This window comes from Euleptes europaea, chromosome 6 (assembly GCF_029931775.1).
Source record: "Euleptes europaea isolate rEulEur1 chromosome 6, rEulEur1.hap1, whole genome shotgun sequence".
NCBI lineage: Eukaryota > Metazoa > Chordata > Lepidosauria > Squamata > Sphaerodactylidae > Euleptes > Euleptes europaea.
The window spans coordinates 35,255,380-35,278,407 of record NC_079317.1 but is presented as its reverse complement, the minus strand read 5'-3'; the positions used below and the strand labels follow the sequence as shown (position 1 = coordinate 35,278,407).

Here is a 23,028-nt window from a genome sequence, read left to right as displayed (position 1 = left end):
GATGGGAGACCACCAAGGAAGTCCAGGGCTGCTACACAGAGGCAGGCAATAGCAAACCACCTCTGTTCATTTCTTGCCTTGAAAACCCTATAGGTTCCCCGTAAGTCAGCTGCAACTTGACAGCAATTTTTTTTTAAAGGGCTGCCATTGGCTAGCCCCTGACAATATTCAGGCTGACACATTCTCATTACAGAGAGGTTGGTGTGTTGGCATATTGTAGCAAAATGTAGAATCAGCTGAAGGTGCCAGATTGTCTTCAAGGGCAGCCCACCATAGAGCCCATTACAATAATCCATCAGGTTACACGAGCATGGATCAGCATGGCGACAGATCAGACTATACTACACCATTCTGCTTTGAAGATAGCAGGACCGGGGCCATTAGGACCACCCAGCTCTTAACTTGCTCTGCAAATGCTAACACCGCTCCTTCCACAACAGGCGGGCCCACTCTCTTTAAAACAGTACCATTGCCCATTTTCATTTGGCACTCCAGCTACAGTCTTTCTTGAAGAACACAGATGTGGCCATGGTTATCCAGGCTCTGATGACATCCTGTTCAGATGGCTGCAATGTGCTTTACGCAAGGGCTGCCCTTGAAGACTGTTCAGATGCTGAATATGGTACAAACTGCAGCAGTGTGACTACTTGATGCAGTAGGATACGGGCAGCATATCCTGCCCGTTTTAAGACAGCTTCCTTAGCTATCTCTGCTTCTGGACAAAATGTGGACAATAATCTGGTGAACCAGGTTGTTTTCCCCACTCCTACACATGAAGCCAGCTGGGTGACCTTGGGCTAGTCACAGTTCTATTAAGAGTTCTCTCAGCCCCACCCGCCTGTGAACAGGATACCTAAAGGTTCACATACTCCTTATATACCTACCCAGAAGCTAAATCTTGTAAGCGCCTTCTGTGTGTGTACTCTGTCTCAGTGGTGAGATGGGTGGCTTTCAGTGGTCTTTCAGTGGAGCTCTCTCCCCACAGAGGCTTATCTGGTGCCAAGTCTATAGTTTTAGGCATCCAGTGCAAAAGTTCCTTTTCTCTGGCTTTCAACTCATTGTTCTTTTGCTTCATTTATGCTCCCTGGTCATGTTTGTATAGGTCATCTTTTGCTTCATTCATGTTAGTCCTTGCCCTTTACTGTTTTAAAAAGGTAAAGGTAAAGGTCCCCTCTGTGCAAGCACCGAGTCATTCCTCACCCATGGGGTGACGTCACATCTTGACGTTTTCTAGGCAGACTTTGTTTACGGGTGGTTTTGCCAGTGCCTTCCCCAGTCATCTTCCCTTTACCCCCAGCAAGCTGGGTACTCATTTTGCCGACCTCGGAAGGATGGAAGGCTGAGTCAACCTTGAGCGGGCTACCTGAAGCCAACTTCCATCAGGATCGAGCTCAGGTCATAAGCAGAGCTTTTGAGTGCAGTACTGCAGCTTACCACTCTGCGCCATGGGTCTTCTTTATATTATTAAGGGTTTAGAGTTTGTTTCGGCCCTGACTTGGATGACCCAAGCTAGCCTGATCTCGTCAGATCTCAGAAACTAAACATGGCCGGCCTTGGTTGGTAGTTGGATGGGAGACCACCCAGGCAATTCAGGGTCTCTATGCAGAGGAACGCAATGGCAACCCATCTCTGTTAGTCTCTTGTCTTGAAAACCCCATAAGGGATCACCATAAGTTGGCTGCAACTTGATGACACTTTACACGCAAACAGAGAGCATTTGTTTATTACTGTCTTTAGGACTATGTTGGGAGCTGCCTTGGGATAGGCTAGGAGTGCAAGATGAAAACTGATTAAATAAGCAAGTCCTAGCAATAATCATAACCCTAAAAAAAGACATCCCTTATTATGTAGGCCTCTTTGAGAAATCTACATGTAAGCCAGCCCTGCACAAAAGGCAACCCAATCCAGCTGTGATTGAGAATTAAGCTCTCTGCTGGGCTCATCTAGCTCAGCAAATCTTCTTTCCAAGGGGCATTTTTGGGGCATACACCCACTGGATTACAGGAAATGCTGCTACTTAGGAGAACTGGCTTTCCAAAGCACGACTCTCCCTATGGAGGCCCAGTTTAAACCTGATGCTGGGGAAGGAACAGATCTTACTCTTTACACTTTGCACGTCTGATATGAGGTCCCAGCGACTGCTGTCATGTGAACTGTGTGTGCCCAGTGCCAAGGGGAAGTGCCAAGGAAACGGTAGGCCGGGCCAGGCTTGCACAACGTGCTCTCAGTTGAATTCAGTGTATGAGAGACACGTACAACAGTGTACCAAGGAATCAATAAGATGCTCGTTTCTGCTGCCTGCCGGGGACCTGAAACAACAGGGAAGCTGCCGAGCACCTCACAGGCCACAATATGCAGTCCATCTTCTCTGTGTATACCATGGTGAGTCACAAAGTGTGTGGGCCAGAACCACCCCAACTTTGTGTGGCTTAAGAACCAGCGTGGTGTAGTGGTTAAGAGCAGTGGTTTGGAGCGGTGGAGTCTGATCTGGAGAACCACTCCTCCACATGAGCGGGCAGTTTGATTCCCCACTCCTCCACATGAGCGGGCGGAGGCTAATCTGGTGAACTGGATTTGTTTCCCCACTCCTACACACGAAGCCAGCTGGGTGACCTTGGGCTAGTCACAGTTCTATTAAGAGCTCTCTCAGCCCCACTCACCTCACAGGGTGTCTGTTGTGGGGAGGGGAAGGGAAGGTGATTGTAAGCTAGTTTGAGTCTCCCTTAAGTGGTAGAGAAAATCGGTATATAAAAACCAACTCTTCAACTCTTAAGCTTGCCAGAATATTTTTCAATTACACTGCAGAGAAGGGCAGGAAAGATAGATGGGGAAGAGGAGCTGCTGCAGAACAAATGTGGGGACAGTCAATGCCCAGCATAGGGGAAAGAGTGGGAATCCTGGCTTACCGAAAGCAGTAATTGGTGTCTAGTGCTCGTTTTTTCCTTTGGCTTCTTACGGCTGGACTTCCAAGCCTATGCGGGGGCAGCATCATCAAAATCAAGTGGGGATTGTGAAGGTCTTTCTGCTTCTTCAGACTCCCTAAGTCCCCTCGCCCGTGGCTATCTTCGCTGTTGATGCCTGAAGGAGGAGGAAAACAGAAGCCATGAAGTCTTATGTTTGCTGCAATAAAGAATTCCGGAATCCATAAAAGATGCAGCAGAAGAACAGTTTGGGAAAGGCTCCAGCAGCTTGGCCAGCATCAGGCTCCTCTGGGAGGACTGGGCAGCCTCGCCAGGATAAACTCGGTTGCTCTCAGCCTGAAATGAAGTCTTGTGGGTCACTTGTTTTTATCATTTGTAAACTGGTGGTGGGACCATTAATCTGTTCCTCTGGCTGTTGGTTTCAGTCCCAAGACAGGCAGGGATATGATGAACAGCTTGGAGGAGATGTCAGATTACTGGCACCACACAGCAGAAGGAATCTCCTAGATACCAAGCTGTGGGTACGGGTGGCCACAGCCCAGGGCTAAAAGCCAGACAGCTGCTTATGCTGAGCCTAGCCAAACCATTGGCTGCCTGTGCCACCTCAGGCAGGTTGCCCAGCTTCCCTGTGCCCACATTGTGCAAGCTGGAAACCAGAGTGAAACCAAGAATGCATCAGAGCCAAGCTTTCCAGAGAGAGAGAGGAGAGAGAGAGACAGAGAGAGACAGAGAGACAGAGACATGGCATCCCCCTTAAGAATCCTGGAAACTGTAGTTTGGTAAGGGTGCTGAGAATTCTGTTATGAGAATCCTAGTTCCCCCACCACCACAAAGCTACAGTTCCCTGCGTTCCCTTGGGAATGGTTATTAAACCACTTTAAGTATCTACTGTACATGTGGTCACCCACAATCCTAATCTACCTGTTCTGTCTCTGCTGTAAAGAAAAAAACACTATCCTCACGCACACACAGATGCATAGTCACCAAACAGAATACAATTTGCGACAAGGTTTTTTAAAAATTTGGATGGGATAATGATTATTTTCACTTAGTGATTCCTTTTGCTTTCCCCTCCAGTCTCCCCTTTGTCACCTTTGAACTTGATCTCCAGAACTTCATGCAGGTTCTCCAAGATGTCACCATTTGACTGGAAGGTATTGCATGGGCAGTGGATGCTGATCTCCAATCCCTGGTTAGATTCTGTTGGGGGAGAAAGAATTTATGAGAACATCACGCAGTTTCACACTGTAAGACTGACAGAATCTGTTACTTTTTTAGACAGAGAGCAATTTCAAAGCAGGTCTACTCATAACCCTACTCAATGGGGTTTACTTACAGGGAAGTGTTCTCAGGATTGCATTGTTATGCTTGCACTGCCAAACCCAGAATCCCACAGCAAAGGAAGCCAAAGTCTGCAGCCAGAATCCATGTTGCAAGTTACAGCACAAACTTACCCAGTTTACATAATTTGGGCGATGAAGCTAAGGATTTTGAAAATTCATGACTAGGGCTTTAGTAGTGGTGGGAAACATGAGAGTGGCCCACCCATAATGCCCAAACTGACTAGCTGAAGGAAGTGTTGAGCTCTGTGCTGAGAAGGTGGCCACAAGCGGGGCGGCGTGTGTGTGAAGCTGGCCGTATGTACTGCGTTTGTTTGTGACTCTCTGGCTTTCCTACCACTTAGTGCGTGTGTCTCCTATTGTGGGTTCCAGGGCAAGTCATACTAACTAAATATGTATAGGCTGGTCCCCATCTGTTACAAGCCCCCCCCCCCCCAATGCATGCAGCTGGCAGGAAAGTGGGATAATGAATGGACACTAAAATGTTTGGTTCTCTTAAACGTATTCTCTAACATGCTTCCTTGCTTTCCATATTCCAATCTGGCCTCCCTTTTCTTTCATTGCTCTGGTACCCTTGTTCATGCAATTATTTAGGGGGGTGTTAAGTGCCATCAGCTCATCAAGTCGCTTCCGACTCATGGCAACCCTATGAATCAATGTCCTCCAAAATGTCCTATTGTTAATAGTCTTGCTCAGGGAGACTGCTACCAAGAAATCAGAAGGAGATTGAGACTGGGAAGGGCAGCCAGGAAGGAGCTAAGAAAAGATTCTGAAGTGTAAGAATGTGTCACTGGCAACCAAGATCAAGTTAATTCATGCCACAGTATTCCCTATTACTATGTATGGGTGTGAAAGGTGGACAATGAAGAAAGCTGACAGGAAGAAAGTACAGTCCGTTGAAATGTAGTGTTGGGGGGGAGTTTTACAGGTGCTGTGAACCACCAAAAAGACAAATTAGTGGGTTCTAGATCAAATCAAGCCTGAACTGTCCGTAGAAGCTAAAATGACTAAACTGAGACTATCATACTTTGGCCACATTATGAGAAGACAAGAGTCACTAGAAAAGACAATCATGCTAGGAAAGAAGTATCCCTGGGAAAGGAGTATCTCTATAAGGCACTGGTTCCCAACCAGGGGTCCATGGACCCCCAGGGGTCCACGAGAACTAAATTAAGGTCCGCGAAACAAAGTTATAAACCCATAATAAATTAATATTTTCAATTAAAAGTTCTCTATTATAAAATATATATATTCAAATATAATTCTAAGTTTAATGTTTAACTAACAGTTATGATTAAAGTTTATTTTCAAATTCCCGGAATTTTTATTTTGAACCTTGGGGTCCCTGCACCGAACAAAAAAGTCCTAGTGGTCCCTGGTCAAAAAATGGTTGGGAACCACTGCTATAAGGAGTATCCCTGCCTCTCCTGATCTCCTAAATTGGATTGGAGAGCTTCGTGTTCTCCATTAGTGGAGGAGGGTATCTTTTAATACTGGGCCATGCCTCCTTGGAACTACTGAATAGCCTTTCTCTTTTGTTAAGTGAAGTAAATGGTATTTGGCTAATAATTCTGAAATGTAGCTTGGAGAATGTGAAGTTGAAAACTCAAACTTAAGACAATCCTACAGTCTCAGTGAGAAAGGCAGACTATAAAAAATGTTTTTTTAAAAAATAGCTGCCACCATAAATATTGTCTGAGCCCCCGGAGGGTACAGAAGCAGCCCCAGGATCTCAGCACCTGTCTTAAGCTTCCCAGCTGGCGGCAGCTGCTGAGTCCAACAGTTTGAATCCTGTTATGATCATTTTCTGCCATTATTCGCCGATGAAGGGCAAGCTCAGCAACAAAAGCCACACCGGAGAAGCCACAAGGCACTTCTGGGTAAGGCACTGGCCACAAGTAAGGGTATTAGATCAGCTATAGTAACACCCTGATACAACCAATTCAGCACTGAGCTTTAACCGTGAAGAGCCCAAGTGAAGCTGCCTTGACTTAAGAAGCAGCATTCAGGCAATTTCTCCTCCCAGACTCTCTTGTTTCCATTCCAGCTTTGACTGACACCCAGATCCTACTGTACCTGTGACTCAGCAACTATGAAAGGAATCAGTGTTCCTGCCCTAAGCTGCCCTCAGACCCAGCAGCAGCTGTTTGTGTCACAGAGAAGCAGAGTCAAGTCTCTTAAGGCAGCTTTCCTCAGCAGCGGCCCAAGACACAAGAGGCAACTTATTCTACGCCTCAGGGATCAGCAGCCTAGAGCTAAACACGGCTCTGTATGAAACAAAGTATGGCAAATATTAAAATCGCATTACTCAGTGGCGCACAGAGTTGCGATGTAAGGGCACACATGTGCTTTCTTATATTGGTTCTTCGGCCCTTTAATTCTAAAAGTTGGCTGATCCCTGCTACACGTGTTCCATCAGTGTTGTAGAGATAGGTGGGGAGAGAACGGAGAATAGAAAAGGCTTACAGTAGAAGATGGAGGCTCTTGAGCCACTGCTCTAACATCACCAAGAGTAAGCCTCTGGCTGATCTGACCTACAATGAGGGGCTGTGGCTCAGTGGTAGAGCATCTGCTTGGCATGCAGAAGGTACCAGGTTCAATCCCTGGCATCTCCTGTTACAAGAAGCAGGTAGTAGGTGATGTGAAAGACCTCTGCCTGAGACCCTGGAGAGCTGTTGCCAGTCTGAGCAGAGAGTACTGACCTTGATGGACCAATGGCCTGATTCAGTATAAGGCAACTTCATGTGACTGCCAGGCAGACTGTGGTAGATGGGTGACACTTCCTGCCTTAATAGCAATTCTGGGCCATGCTGGGTCTCTTCCTCCTCCCTGCCGTTGCCTCACAAGTTCCTGACACCACTATGGATGAGAGGCAGGTCACAACTTGGATTCATGTGCACAGTGCAGGCAAAATTTGAAATGAGGGAACAGCTGCAGCATTGAGCAATGGGGTGGCGGGAGCTCTGGGCCATCAGAAAAGCAGCAGCAGATCTCTATTAACAGGAGTAGCAGTTGTGTGGGTTGGTGAGAGCTGCCACCAAAGCAATATGGACCTGCCTTGGCCAGTGCCATGGTGATGAGTTCCTTGAAAGTGCCCTTCCCTGCCTGTTGTGTCAGGGAGAAAAGAAGGAAGCGTCTCAATAAAAATCGGGACTACCTAATGGCCTCCTTTTTGGAGAGTGAACGCATGGAACTGCTTTATGCTGAGTCAGATTATCCATCGGCGTATCGAGATCAGTAATATCCAACCATCAGTAGCTATCCAGCATCTCAGGGGGGGATTGCTGGGGATTGAACTGAGAACCTACAGCATGTAAAGCAGATGCTCTACCACTGAGCTACAGTACATAATTGATGATCACTTCAATATTTGAACTAGATTGTCATTTGAAATAACTGCAAAATGAATTGAAGTACCTTAGTGATTAACTGCCGTGAAGCTCCTACACAACTCAATATTTAAGATCTCTCCTATCATTTATTTATGCTTGATTGATATTAAGTTCTTATGAAACCTGTTTTCTTCAATTTGCACTTGGTATTGAACAAAAGGGAATAGTCACGCGATGATTGATTTTTGTGTTGAGAAACTGTTTTTCTGGCTAATTAATTTAGCGTTTTATTATACTTTATCCAACAACTAACATGAACAATCTGTTCATTAATATTCAATAAGTAAATGTTAATAAATCAACTGAAGTACTATTAATAAACTTTAATTTCTAACAGATGACTAACATGGATTGTTGTTGAAATGACTGTTAATGAACAGAACTGGAATTGATTGAAGAAACTAAATGAAGCAATTAATTACTGGGTGTTGCTTCCATTGTTGAGTATGTAATACATCTTTTATATATTATAAATTATATTATTATAAAAAGCAAAAGCAAAAAAATGAGCTAAGTTATACGTTCAGCTGTGAATGAGCAATTCATGTTGAGTAGCCAAGGGATGAGAAATCAACCATATACACACTTATGTGAACACACCCTGTGCTACCATCAGATAAAGTAACGGGGTCATTGAACCTGCCTCCTGCTCCACCTACCTCTATGCAGAAGCCATTCACGCACAGTCTCTGTGACATCAAAGGACAGCCACTCGGGGGAGCCCCGCGTCATCACGTTCCGGCCACTGAGGTAACGCTGCTTTGCGATGTGCTCATCAGGCTTCAGAATCTGTGTCAGGAGGAGACACATAAGACATTGTTCAACTCAGCAAGGCCGGCATATGTGTCGTCCTAGAATAGTTTCTGTTGCCAGGTTACCAAGGATATGCAGACTGAAGCAACCTTCCATACACATGGTCAATGAAGATACAGATAGCACATCTCTCTACCTCACTGGTTCCCAACCAGGGGTCCATGGACCCCCAGGGGTCCGCGAGAACTAAATTAAGGTCCGTGAAACAAAGTTATAAACCCATAATAAATTAATATTTTCAATTAAAAGTTCTCTATTATAAAATATATATATTCAAATATAATCCTAATTTTAATGTTTAACTAACAGTTATGATTAAAGTTTATTTTCAAATTCCCGGAATTTTTATTTTGAACCTTAGGGTCCCTGCACCGAACAAAAAAGTCCTAGTGGTCCCTGGTCAAAAAAAGGTTGGGAACCACTGCTCTACCTGCACTGTGATACACTGAATTTAGATTCATGTTCCTTCTGGTAGGCTAGGCTGTGAAAGTGTGACTAGCCCAAGATACCCCCACTAAATTCATGGCAGAGTACAAATTTGAAGCTGGCTCTTCCCAGTCTTGTATAATTCCATAACCACTACACCAAAGCTTCTTAAACTGTGGGTTGCGACCCCATATGGGGTTATGTAATTAAATGTGGGGGTCTTGAATTTTTTAAATTTTAAAATAAATTTCTTTATGATTTATTATCAGTAAGTATTTGATTTGTATACCTATTTTATATACCCAGGGTCGCGTAAAAATTTCTCGGGTGAAAAGTGGTCGCGAGTGGAAAAAGTTTAAGAAGCCCTGCACTACACCATACTGGATGTCTTGATGGGAAAGAGGTATCTATCTTCATCTAGGGGTACCAATTGTTGTGTTTGACCAGTTGCAAGGAATTAAGGTTGAGCAGAGATGTATGTATTTGATAAAACTACGCCCTTCAATTCAGATCTTGAATAGCTTCAAGAAGAAGACAGTAGGGATTTATCCAAAATATAAGCACTATGGCTAAGACGGGAGTCAAAGTTATCAGAACCTAGACAAAGAATCACAGAAAAGTCCTATTTTTAGAGGCCAAATATGGGAATGGAGCAATTTTCAGAATGGCATGAAAGGTCACAGATTTTTAGAACTAATATGATGACACGTAATTATAATGCAGTTAATCACTCTCTTCCTTTTGGAAATTATGGTGGTGAAAAGTGCCATCTAGTCGCAGCCAACTTAGAGCAACCCAGTAGCAGCCATGGACTTCCTTGGTGGTCTCCTATCCAAATACTAACCAGGGCCAACCCTGTTTAGCTTCTGAGAGCTGAGAAGATCAGGCTAGTCATTCAATTCTTATTAATAAGGAGACAGAAGGGTAATCAATATGTACATACTATATGCGGAGAGTCAAGGATCTATTGGATATAAAGGAGTGATTCAGTTATAAATATATGAAACTGGCTCCTCCTGAGAGCCAAAGTACACAAGACTGGAACGCCAGACACATTTTTTGACCCTGCTGGGGGAGAGGGAATAGGAATCATGGCCACAGAGCTGGGGATCCTTCCCTGTGCCATTTAATCAATCAAAAATCTCTCCCCAGCAGCTTTATGCCCATGGGGGGAAATAAAGGAGGAACACATAGAGCACCCGGGATTTTTTCCTGCTGACCTAGAAAGTCCAGGCTAGCCTGATCTCTTCAGATCTCAGAAGCTAAGCAGGGTTGACACTAGTAAGTATTTGGATGGGAGACCTCTGGGAATACCAGGGGTGTGACGTGGAGGCAGGCAATGGCAAACCACCTCTGAAAGTCTCTTGCCTTGAGAACCCCACCGAGGATCGCCATAAGGCAGATGTGACTTGATGCCCCCCCAAAGGATTTAAAGCCACCTGGGAAGACCATTTCAGTTAGGGAAATGGTGCGAGGAAGGTCAGTTCCTCCCCAGCACCACAACCCCAATCCAAATCCCAACCCATTCCTAGGGCTGCTCTGTAGGATCAATCAACATGTTTGGAGTTGCAATCATGTGTGGGGTAGGCCTTAAGTTAAGACCATGGGCCGGCCTCATGCAGTGCTGCCTGCCTAAACTTGCATGAACTCCCCATGTCTAAGGCAAAGGTCTTTCCCAGGCCTATTACCCAAATTCTGGAAATGCCAGGGATTGAAACTGGGATCTTTTGCAATCAAAGCACACGCTCCTGCAGAGCTGTGGATCCTTCCCAAATTACACTGCTTTCCTTGGCCAAGAAAATATTCTCATCAGTCTGGCTTTTAAAATATAAGGGATCCAAAACGTCCTCCTTGGAAATAGGCAAACTGTCATGAGATTATACTTATTAAAGACTTCTATGGCGAGCAAGGCTAGCTTTCAAAAGCAGATTATTTCTTTAGCTGCTGGTAAAAGACTTCTATGGTGAGCAAGGCTAGCTTTCAAAAGCAGATGATTTATTTGGGTGCTGGTTTTCTGGGCATATCCAAAGAGGGCTTTCTGAAGACAGTAGGCTAGATGGCCATCTGTCAGCAATGCTGATTCTATGACCTTAGGCAGTTCATGAGAGAGAGGGCATCTTCTGGGCATGGAGTAGGGGTCCCTGGAGGTGTGGGTGGGGAGGTAGTTGTGAATTTCCTGCATTGTGCAGGGGGTTGGACTAGATGACCCTAGTAGTCCCTTACAACTGTATGTTTCTATTCTATTCTAGGAATCCAAGCATGACCCATGGAGTTCTATCATTAATACATTTTCAGGTCATAACAGGGATATGTCTCCTCCATCTTCCGTTCATTCATGCTTCTTCTGCCACTGAAATCAGCGCAGGTTGCACCTCATCCCATGGATGGTCCCTCATGGGTGCCCCACTCCCTGGTTGTTCTGGGTTTTTTGGGGGTGCATGTATAAAAAAGTATAAGACTCAATAATGAGTCATTGATACAAGATACCATCCTTCCTGCAATTAGTTTGTACATTTTCGTGCCACTACTTCGTGTTTCTCCCCTATTTTTTTAAAAAAATCTTTACACTGATTTGCGTAAACATACCCAATGCACCTTGCTAATTTTACCTGCTGAGCTCATTTAAGGCGCCGAAGTGAAAATACACACTAATGTATGGATGCGACTGCACAAAATGTTTTATTGATCGAGCCTTCCTCCCAGGCAGTGAGATCTGCTTTAGTCAAAGCCCCGACTTGTTCTGGTGGTACTCTGGCACTTCTAGATAGTTTGCTGGAGCAAGGGAGGAAGATTTCTAGCCTATAGCTGTTGCTTCAGAAGGTCATACCAGAACCAACAGGTTGAAATTAAATTTAAAAAGTTTCCATCTAGGCATTAGGAAGAATTTTGTAACAGTTAGAGCTGTTCCTCGGGAACAGGATTCCTCGAGAGGTGGTAAGCTCTCCTTCCCAGGAGGTTTTTAAACAGAGGCCAGATGGCCATCTGTCTACAATGCTAGTTCTATGACTTTAGGCAGTTCATGAGAGGGAAGGTATCTTGGCCATCTTCTGGGCATAGAGTAGGGGTCACTGGGGGTGTGGGGGGAGGTAGTTGTGAATTTCCTGCAGTGTGCAGGGGGTTGGACCAGATGACCCTGGTGGACCCTTCCAACTCTATGATTCTATGATTCCAGGACGTTGTGCAAAACAAAACTGCCTAAATGAGAATTTGAAAGTGCTTAACTGTTGATGCCCCAAGTTGGTCGAGTGGCTTGTTGTATAAGATGCCAGGTTTTCCATTCTGTTTTATATTGTCTGTGTGGTATTTTAATTTTTATGTGTTGTTTTAAGATCTGGTATGTAAAGCCACTCAGAGTCTGGCTCTCGGGACAAAGAAATGGGACACAAATATTTTAATTAACTAATCCTGATAGGAGAAAAACAGTACGTAGAAGAAACATGGAAAAGATCAGCATAGGATCAGGCGAGACACAGCCGTAGAGAAACGCAACAAGGAATGCTGGCACAAATACCACTCGAGGACAGATCCATGCAACAGCTGGGCACATTGCAGCTGCAGGAAAAATGCTCAAAAATTTCACGTGCCAGCTCCATTTATGTGCCAGCTGGTCTTGTGCCACCATGTCCAGGATTAAGCTTTCAGCATGTCGCCACAAATACGTGAAAAGCAATGCTCTGGGTCAGGGTACAGTCTGAAGAGTGGGAGGTTTGCTCACCTGGAAGAGCTCAATGCGTTGCTCGATGCGTTTGGAACTGGGGTTTGGCACTCGCAAGACACGAAATTCAGCTCGGAAGAGGTTGGTGCTGTTCTTTTCTGCTGAAGACACATTGAAGCGGAAGACGTTCGAAGTGACACCTTTGGGGCAGTAGGTCAACTCGTCTAGAAGAGAGCAGAACAGATAACCAAAGCTTGACGTGTAGGGAGAAAACGGTCTGCAAATCATAGTTTTGCACTTGCTGATGGACCTATCACTGCGCTGGGTAAAAGAGTCAAAGCACAGCTAAACTCTGTCTAAATTCTGGAAACTTGTAGGAAAAATTGCTCATTAGTCCTGTGACCCTAGCCTCCCATACCTGGCTTCCTTGACAGTACATGGCCCAGCGTGCAGAGCTAAGGAATATTGGGGACCCCCACCATTCCCCATAACAGTCCCAGCATAGTCTTAGTACACAGTGGTTCTAAGTATAAAAGAGATATCAGCTTCATCCACAGATTTTGTAGAACTCAGTGGCCATTTATGCATGGCTATTTCCTCACAGTCACCCCGCTGACTACTTCGGGGCTTTGCTTTGATTATGCTTACATTTTCCGACTGTCAGAGGTTTCCTTGCTCTCCCCATGCATTTCTGTGCATTTTGCCTACATTTTCTGGATGCTGGCTAAACATGAATCCAGAAAATGCAGGCAAAAAGCATGGAAATAAATGTGCAGAGAGAATGAGGCGACTTCTGAAGATCAGAAAATGCAAGCATAGTCAAAGCAAAGCCCTGAAGTAGTTGGCGGGGTGACCATGAGGAAACAGCCATGCATAAATGGCCAATAACTTACACACTAACCTAAATTGGCTCAACAAGCAACATAATCTCACCCTCTCAGCCTCAGACTCACCCTCTTCCATTAGCATACAGAGATCCCATCCCATTATTGCCGCAGAAAGTGCCTGGAACAGTCTCCATATTCTGTGTTCCTATTGCCACCGCCATTACCATGCTTTCCATACAATTTACTCTTCTTCCACAGCATAGCGGCTAGCCCATTTCTGGTGGAAGCTAAAGGCATGGATAGCCTCTATGTCAACTGGAAGACTCTCCTGCATCAACAGCTAAGCTACAGGGCCAGATTTAAACTTGATGCCATTGAGGCAAAATAACTAGTCCATGTGACTTGCCACATGCCCAACATCTCAGCTGAACTGGGATAATACCTGTGTAACGCAGCTGTGCGTGGGTCATACGTACAATAGAGATCTGTAGCCTGAGGAGGTGTCCCACTGGCATGCTATGACATGGGTAGCAGCCCAATTTAATGAGATGCTAGGCAGGTGCAACGTTTTCTGGGTCTTTTGCCTCACCAGCATGTTCAGATCATGCCTTAGTTACAGCAGCAACAAGAGTAAAGCACTGTAAAGAATATATTTTAATGACCCTGGTAATTGTATCCTAACATCACTTTTCATTGCCAAAAATGCTCTTCCATTGGTGAAGGAGGTGTGTGTGTGTGTGGGGGGGGGTGCGCGCGCGCATGTGCATGATTTCTGGTAATTCTCTCTTTCCATAGTAGTTCCCTGCTTTGTTGGCTCTTTTGATGGTGGTCCTTGGAACCCCTAAGTACAGAATTTGGGAAGGGAGGAAGGAAATCCTTTTCTGAAAGATTTGTGCTGTTCATGATTTACTGGATACAAGCTGGCTGTTAGTTAACAGTGCAGCCCTAAGCAGAGTTATACCCTTCTGTCCACTGAAGTCACAGGGCTTAGAAGGGTGTAACTCTGCTTCGCATGGCACTGTAAAGCCTTAAGACCATGTGTGGCTTAGCCTTTCTGGGACTGTGCTGCTCAAGAAAGCCACCTCGATCACAAGGTTGAATGCCCTCCCATGTTAAGAATCCCTGCACATATATTAAGGGTTTGCAAATAAGAGTTAGTTGATTAGCTGACTGGCCAAATTTTAAAGGGTACATATTCTAAAATCTTTGGATGTATTTATTTTAGAGATTTATTTTAGTAAAAGATGTATACCCGGCCTTTCCCCATTGCTCAAGGCTGCTTACAATACGTAACTAAAAAGTCCAGCAACAACACCCCAATTCACCCCCAGCCGAATGAAATGCCTGCAATTTAAACTTCATTAAAAGCCTCTGGCTATCCCACCTCTCCACCCAAAGGTTTCAGAGGGGGCTAGCAATAACAACTCAAGTTAAAACAGTTCATCCAAGAACAATTAAAATATTTATTAAAAAGTAATAAAAAATTACAGAATAGTAACCCAACACCCAGGAATAAATACATATGGGGTGAGTAATAAATCACAGTGCAGGACATCCCCCCAAAAGGCCAAAGTTGCCAGGTAGGTTCACATGGGAGGAAATGGCCCTTTAGATACTGTGGTCCAAGACTGCTTAGGCCTTTAACTGTAATAATCAGCAGCACTCAGAACTGTTTGCTGAAGCAAACAGCCAACCAGTACAATTCTTTTTAGGACTGGAAATATGAGCTCCCCAAAATTAGTACCCATCAGCAATCTCGCAACAGCATTTTGTAACAAGTGATGCTTCTGACTTAGAAGGCAGACCCATGTAACACACACTGCAGTAGTCCAGACTGGGTATGATCAGAGCATGGATAACTATTTATTGATTTACTGATTTCATTAATACCCTGCTTTCTCCCCAGGTGACCCAAAGCAGCTTGTGCTTTTCTCCCCTCCTCCATTTTATCCTCACAACAGCCCTGTGAGGAAGGTAAGGTTAAGTGTGTATGACTGGCCCAACAATTGTAATAGCAGGAGATCTCCAGCTAGTACCTGGAGGTTGGCAACCCTAACTGATCATCACCCTTTGTGGGCATAAGGGGAAAAAAGTACATTTTTCTGAAGTGTAAGAACACTTACAGTTTTCCCAGACAGTTCTGAATACAGACCAGAAAGAAAAGACATCTTTATGTTAATCATCATATTTGTCACAAGGAAGATGGTACATCTGTGGGGATGGTTTAAGAGGTGCTCTTCAGGAATCCTATGTTACACAGTGTTTGTTTGTTGTCAGCGCCAACAACTATCCTGAGGCCGGGGGGTTGATCTGCAATTATATTTCAGTTGACTGATCACAAAGAATAACTGATCAAAGACAGCAGCCCTAATAATTAGATATATCCATGAACTGCTGAAGGAACACTATCTAGAAAATGTATTTGCTGGGGCCTCATTGGTGTAACAATATTATAGCTATAGAATACATGAGCACTACATAAAATATGAAGCAGCTCCCTAAAAGGAAAATGTGTATCACAAAACACTTGGCAATTTAGGATTGGCCATGATTCTGTAGCACATATTCACTGCTTTTTTTCACCTACCTCACAGGGTGTCTGTTGTGGGGAAGGGAAGGTGATTGTAAGCCGGTTTGATTCTGCCTTAAGTGGTAGAGGAAGTCAGCATATAAAAACCAACTCTTCTTCCTTCCTTCCTTTCATACTTGTATGGGTTTGTAGCAGCAAACACTGCTACAGCTGCAGCACACACAGCTGCTGCTTATGAGGTAACATGGCCCTGCATTTATACTGAGTCGCAAGGGTGTAAAACATGGGTGCAGTACTGAGCTTCCTGCAGGTGGATTAACAATTCTTGTGAACATATAACACATGACGTTGCCCTAAACTGATTCAGACCTTTGGTCCAACAAAGTCAGTATTGTCTACTTGGACTGGCAGGAGCTCTCCAGGGTCACAGGCAGAGGTCTTTTACATCACCTACTACCTGATCCTTTCATGCTGGGACCTTCTGCCTGGAAAGCAGGCCCTCGACCACTGAGACACTGATATTCCCCGTATACATACCCACCATGAAAAAGCTTTACCATTTTAAGTATCAATCTTTTTTTTTTCCATTCACATGTTTAGTGGATTCCATACCAAAACCTCAGGATCAGAAACAATAGCTTTAAGCAGACATACAGCAAGCAGTTATTTAAAAGTATAAACAATTATTTAGAAGTATAGCAAATGACAGCCTGCTTTCCCCTGGACATAAAAAGCCAGCTCTGGTGTTTTTTAAACAGTCTTTCATCACCCCTCCTCCTCAAAAAAAAAAAAAATCATCATCATACTTGGGCTTTGGTGAGTCTTTTGTGTTACAAAACAACTCCTCAGCTGTGGGGCAGCCACCAAGAACACCTCTTTATGAAATGTCTAAACCTGGCAGTCCAAAAGAACTGCAAACACTTTGCTCTCTATAGGCCTCAAAGACTGTGATGTGACTCTGTGGACTTTTCAATATTAGCTCCCCCATGGGGGTGGGGTGTAAGGGGTGGGTGGGGAGAAGCCATATCATTCAAACAACACTGACTACAAAGCTACAGTGATGAACATGTTACTGGACCTCAAAAGACCACACTGCTCTGAGGTGGTTTTAACAAACACTTCTTCATAGCTGTGACTTCTCAGGGCTTCCTCATTCCAGCGAGTCCTCTTCTTCCCACTCTCTCTTTCTCCTTGCAGTGTAGAATAACCACTGGTCTTGTTTTCAGGATTCTCATCCCAAAGTGGACTCCAGACTCTTAAGTACGAAACAAGACTTTCAGGAGTGAGCTGGGCAGGACCCTCTACCCACTAGCTGCTTCCGCAGAGAGACGGAGATGATACTCTCAACTGTTTCTGACAGTGTGTATTTTGTCCTCTGGGAAACCTGCTGCACTGAGCCAGACTGTGGACAGAAGCCACCGGGTCTCTGCCATGTGCTCCTATCCTAGAAATGCACTGTTTGGGGTGGGGAGTGGGGGTGGCTTCCTTTCCTGTCGTCATTTGGGACAAGAATGTGGGCTCCTCCTGAAATATCAGGTCTGCTTTCCTATCAGAACTCTGCTCCCCTCCTGCTGCAATCTCGCTTCCTCTGCTGGAAAAGGAGTCTTGGAAAAGGACGAGTGCTCTGAGCTATCTGGTTGATGGTTTGGAGCCAGGGACCATTTCCTGTGTGTGTAATTCAGATTTGTCTGTATCAGTACATAACCAGCCCTCAATGGAATAAGACTGTTTCTCCCCCCACCCCAAACACGCACACACTTTCCCCTGGTGGGGAGGGGGAGGAGATTGCTTTTGGCTCTAAATTCATTCTGAATCACCACCTGGCAAATGGACAAAGCCACGGGAAAGTTGAACATCAGCCACTTTTGAAGACACAGGACCAAAATCATTGGCTCAGGCAAGTGGAAGAAATTCTACAGACTTTTGAGATGCAGCCTTGTTTCACCAGGGTTATATTATTCTAATTTTTCATAGCATTTCTTGGGATGCAAACAGCTTGGTTCCAGGAGAGGCCAATCAAAAGGACACCCATGTCCACAGAGTCAGTTACTCCGTTGAGATCTCTGTAATATGGATATACACAGGCTAGTAAGTGCCCAGCAGGAGATAGCTTAAAGGCCTTCTACAGATCACATCAGGTCCACCTGGCAGCATTCCTGGCCATTCTAGGTCTCTTTGATAGATCTAGCTCTACTATCTGCATGTGTCAGCAGCCTGTAACCTCTCCCTGCACCTGAGCATACAACTCAGGCATTTAGAATAGACTCACATTTCCTTTGGGCCAACCACATTTGTGTGTGTGTGTGTAAGGTGCCTTCAAGTCGCAGCTGACTTCTGGCGATCCCTTTTGGGGTTTTCATGGCAAGAGACTAACAGAGGTGGTTTGCCAGTGCCTTCCTCTGCACAGCAACCCTGGTATTCCTTGGTGGTCTCCCATCCAAATACTAACCAGGGCTGACCCTGCTTAGCTTCTGAGATGTGACAAGATCAGGCTAGCCTGGGCCATCCAGGTCAGGGCCAACCACATTTACATGTCCCTTTTCAAACCAATTTCTTTTATCTGTAGCTCTAGTATTGCCAATGCCTGGGCCTCTAAGGGAGCAATCCTTAAACAGATCTACTTGGAAGTATGTTATTCAATGGGAAAGAGTCTTCAGGACTGCAGCCCAAAGTATTCTTTTTTTATGTCCTAGAGAACTTCAGCAGGTCCAGTAGGTGCCATGACCCCCTCTTTGGGGAACCGGCTTCCTTTCATGCACCTATTAAAAAGGTATACAAAGCATCAAGAGCCAACAACCTTACCTCCATTTGCTGAGCTCTTTTGGGCTGATTTCTGGTTCTATTATTGTAACAGATTCCCATTTATTTAAAGTGGGTATAATTTTAAACAGAAGCCCCTTGAGGCAAGGGTGTGGCCTTTCTGCATAAAGCTTAATAATGGTGATTGCTATTCCCTTATCTCTTTAGAAGAGTTTCTTGGCATTTCTTCATACAAGCACTGGCCATGATTGTAACCCTATAGGACAGGCTGATCAAATCAATACATGTAGGTTCTGCAAATACTACTTGTTGCGTTATTGTCCTATTCCAGCCTGGTAAATGTCAAACCAGAGCTGATTCAAAAATTACTCTTTCCAGTAAATATGTCCTCCATATTTGGGAAAATGTGATATTGTATTCATAAATTGTTTTCCTGCTACGTGTATAGTACTGTAGGTTTCCAGAGAATTCCTGGTAGGTAGTGTACAGATTTTATTGCACAGCAACATATTGTGAAATACACTAGAGAACATTCCAAGCAACTGTCTCTAAGTTTCCATTCTACTCATGCTTAAGAAACTTTCCTAAATGAGAATTCCTGGACTGGTCAAGTGGCTTTTTCACAACTGTTGCACCTTTATCCAGCATGGGGATGGCTAAGAACATGAGAAGAGCCCTGATGGATCAGATCAATGGTCCATCTAATCCCGCACCCTGGTTCCCACATTGGCCAACCAGACACTCCAGAAGACCCACCAGCTGGTACACAGAAGCCCAGACCTCCCCCTGATGTTGCCCCTGACAACTACCATTCAGAGGTATACTGCCCCTGAACATGGAGGTCCCATTCATCCATCATGGCTAATAGCCAGTGATGAAGGCAAGGAAACAAATGGTGCTGAGGGAAATTATGGACGTTATTAAAAAGAATCTGAAAGATTCCCCCTGATGAAGATACACGCAAAGCGTGTAGGGGTTGCAAAAATTAAAGAATTAATTTCCCTCTTCACCATTTGTTTCCTTGCCTTTGTTTTGCCTTGGTGTGGCCCCTTTCTTTACTTCACTAATAGCTAGTGATATACTTCTCTTCCGTGAGTTTGTCCAGTATCCTTTTAAAGCCATCCAGAGTAGCAACTCATAACCATGAATTCTACAAGTTATGGATTGTGTGAAGATGAAGAATGTGATCCTGTAACAGGAGTCTGTTAAAATGGATCTATGGTTCCATACATACTTGACAATCTGCCACTACCACGTTATCTTACCAGTGCCTTATTTTGCATTACCGTTGCACTGAGAAACAACAGCACCTATAGACACAGATCTGCATAGGTTCAGCCTCCATGGCTCACATAACCACCCTTTAGTGGGAGAAGACAGAAATGTACATCTGCACAGCATCTGTACTTTTGTGCTTCTGACCTCTGTCTTCTCAGCATCTTGCTTTCCTCTGCTGCTGAAATAGTGCTTGCTCTACTGTGCTTGCTTTCCATATCCGTTCACAGACCTTCTCTTCAGAATACTTGGACACTTCTTCAACCTTCTTCCTTCTTGGCTTCCTGCTTCCATTCTGAGATTTCCAAAGGAAGGCTCAAGTTACCACTATGCTCCTCTGAGGGCCAGTTCACCGTCCCCATTCTAAAAACCATTTGGGATGGGGAGTTTGTTACTGAAAAAGACAGTGTATATGTGCTTGCTGGACAAAATGTTGTTTTGTTCCCCATGTGGAAAGCTAAGTATATGAAGTGCTCCCTCATGTCAGCTGGGCAATTTCAACTGTGTCAAGTGTGACCGCCATTTTGAGATGGGGATTGCGATGGTGTGCTTGAAAGTACACGGTGTGTGTGTGGGGGCTGTTTCATATCAGTAGCATCCTGCTCAGAAAGACAAACACACGTAGACAACATAACAATGAGGACCTAGCTAACCACTCACCCAAGCGTCCCTGAGAACTGCAACTCTGCTACTGAAAGTGGTTTAGCCGAGGGTGGGACGTGACCAGTCACATAACCGTCATGTGCAGATCAGAACTCAAATTCACTCAACAGCAAACACTTCACCATGCCAGATTCATGTGTGAGCTGGCCTTAATTCTTATGGGTAGCCACATTTGAACGCTTGACTAGTGACTCAAGGGCCCAGCTATAATTATTGAAGATAGGGTCATTCCATGGGGAAGGGGGGGGAGGATGCCCAGTGTCTGTGGTGATGACCACGGCACATGTGGAACATTTTAATACTTCTGCTCAGCCCTTCAAGGATAATTTTGGCTCCCAGGCCTCAAAACTCTTTTTCCCTCCTTGATCCTGATGCGTGTCTCTCCCCCTTCCCCTCTCTCTTTCCCCTTCCTTCCCTCTCTCCTTTAGACTTCTAGACATTGGCTTGGTTTTCTGTTCACTGGCTGGATTTTGGGCCGATGTTATTCCAAGACATTGAAAGTTGGCCCCAGCTTTGGCCTGCCCTGTTGCCAATGCTCTAACCCCTCCACCTGCTGGGAGAAGGGGGGTGTTGCTCTACAGCCAGAGCCTGGATGCCTTTTGTAACTCTCAGTTTCAAATAATAAGTTAACCTTCCCACAGCCCAGTCCTAAGCATGTTTACGCAGAAATATGTAAAACTCTGTTCAAGGGGACTTGCTTCTAACTCTACATACCCCTATTTTTGTATTATACACCCGCCCCCAATACAATATACTTTTGTCCCAGACAGGGCTCTGCATCCCAACTCCTGTGATCCTCTCCTGTTGTTGCTTTCTCCGCCCATCCCTCAGCAACATTTGGCCACATCCTGCTTCCCACCCCCACACTGATCTGCTGTAATTCAAGAGTCCATGAGGACACCTAATGGCAGCGAATGGGAATGTGGTCATTGCCAAAATCTCACAGCCCCCAGATGATTGGAAAACCTGCCCATGCTCCCTCTGTCTGAGCCAAGATTCCAGGCCTAGCTTTGAAATTCATTTACTGTGGGCCCAAATTGCAGATATGAAAGGACGAATCAGTGCACAAAGATCACACAGCCCGTACGCAGATTTTCCAGACCCACAATTCCCACATATCACCAAGGAACTACCACATGCACAAATGCTTCTTCCGCTCCTTTTTTCATTCCCTCACTTGAATCCCCCCCCATCCCACACAATTTGGACACATATGTGCACATTTCTGGCAGCTCTTTAAAAATGTAGATGCGTCTAATAATGCACACGAGTGCACATGACTCCTTCCAAAGACAGACTGAGCATCTAATGTTTTGTGGACAGGTCGTACATTTTTCGTGTACAGAAATGTGTACACGGCCGCAATACAGATGCATGTTTATGCCAGTTAGACAGCACAATCTTCTGCACAACACCTGCAAGCACACTGCAGTTGGTGCCGCAACCGTGGCCAACCTCTTCCCTAGACAGGGCTTTGCACCTCAGTGTCAACCTGGAGACCCAGGCACAGAGACAGTGGGAAGTTCAATCAAGTGCCCAGCCTGGAAATTAGGTGCAAATCTCGCTTTCCCCAAGAACCCAAAGGGACCCTGTCTCTCAACTTCAGTTTCTCACGCGTCAAATGTGCACCACCCTAGCCCAACTCAGACCCTGTCCCCCAACCTTCTTTCCCACCTCAGCCAGTTCTGCAAGCCTCCCTTTCCCCCTGCAGCCTCCCAATCGTCCCAGCAAGCCAACCCTGCTGCCAGCTTCAAGGGTCGGGCACACCCTCCCCCGCCGCCCACAAGCCCACGGTGTGAGCGGCCCCGAAAGGGGGACTCACTGTGCTCGGGGAGGCCCCGGATCATGTCGAACTTGTGGATCTCCTTGGCGTAGTACTCGGACTCGGTGCCGTCCTGCGCGCAGCTCTCCTCCTTCTCGCCCTCCAGCTCCTCCAGCAGCTCGCGGGTGCTGTTATAGAGGGCGAGGACCTGGTAGGGCACGTGGCCGGGCCCCGCCGTCTCCGGGGGGCTGGTGAGGCGCAGCTTGCTGAGGATCTGGCCGCGGATGGCCTCCACGCGCTTCTTGCGGACGTGCTCGAGGTCGAGCGTGGGGCAGGAGGAGAGCGCCAGGCTGGCGGTGGCCAGGCCCAGGAGGGCGAGCAGCAGCAGGGCCCGTGGCAAGCGCATCTTCCCGAGCGGGGCGGGCGATGCTGGCCGAAGGGCGCGGAGGGGCGCGCAGGGGCATGAAGGGAGGGCCCGGCCAGGCGGCGAGGGGAGCGCCCCTACGAGGCCGCCGGGGGGCAGGAGGCCGCGGGCCGGCCCCTCGCCCCGCCGGGGGCCCTCGCCATGAGGGCCGGAGCGAAGCGGCCTGCGCCCCTGGGTCTCCGCTTCACACCGCGCCGGGCAGCTCCCGAGCCGGGTGTGGCGGAGGCGCCGCCGGGCGCG

At 45.9% G+C, this 23,028-nt stretch overlaps 1 protein-coding gene across 1 annotated transcript in view; it reads right to left on the bottom strand.

Annotated features, from left to right (window-relative positions):
* TGFB3 (transforming growth factor beta 3) overlaps positions 1 to 22,770 on the bottom strand; it is a 28,670-nt gene extending 5,900 nt beyond the window's left edge. Inside the window, exons 1-5 of the mRNA XM_056851071.1 lie at positions 22,425 to 22,770; positions 12,608 to 12,771; positions 8,313 to 8,442; positions 4,014 to 4,121; positions 2,907 to 3,078 (exon numbers count right to left, since the gene is read on the bottom strand). Coding sequence (XP_056707049.1) covers positions 2,907 to 3,078; positions 4,014 to 4,121; positions 8,313 to 8,442; positions 12,608 to 12,771; positions 22,425 to 22,770 — 920 coding nt within the window. The remainder of the gene's footprint in view (positions 1 to 2,906; positions 3,079 to 4,013; positions 4,122 to 8,312; positions 8,443 to 12,607; positions 12,772 to 22,424) is intronic.
* Positions 22,771 to 23,028: the final 258 nt, after the last annotated feature.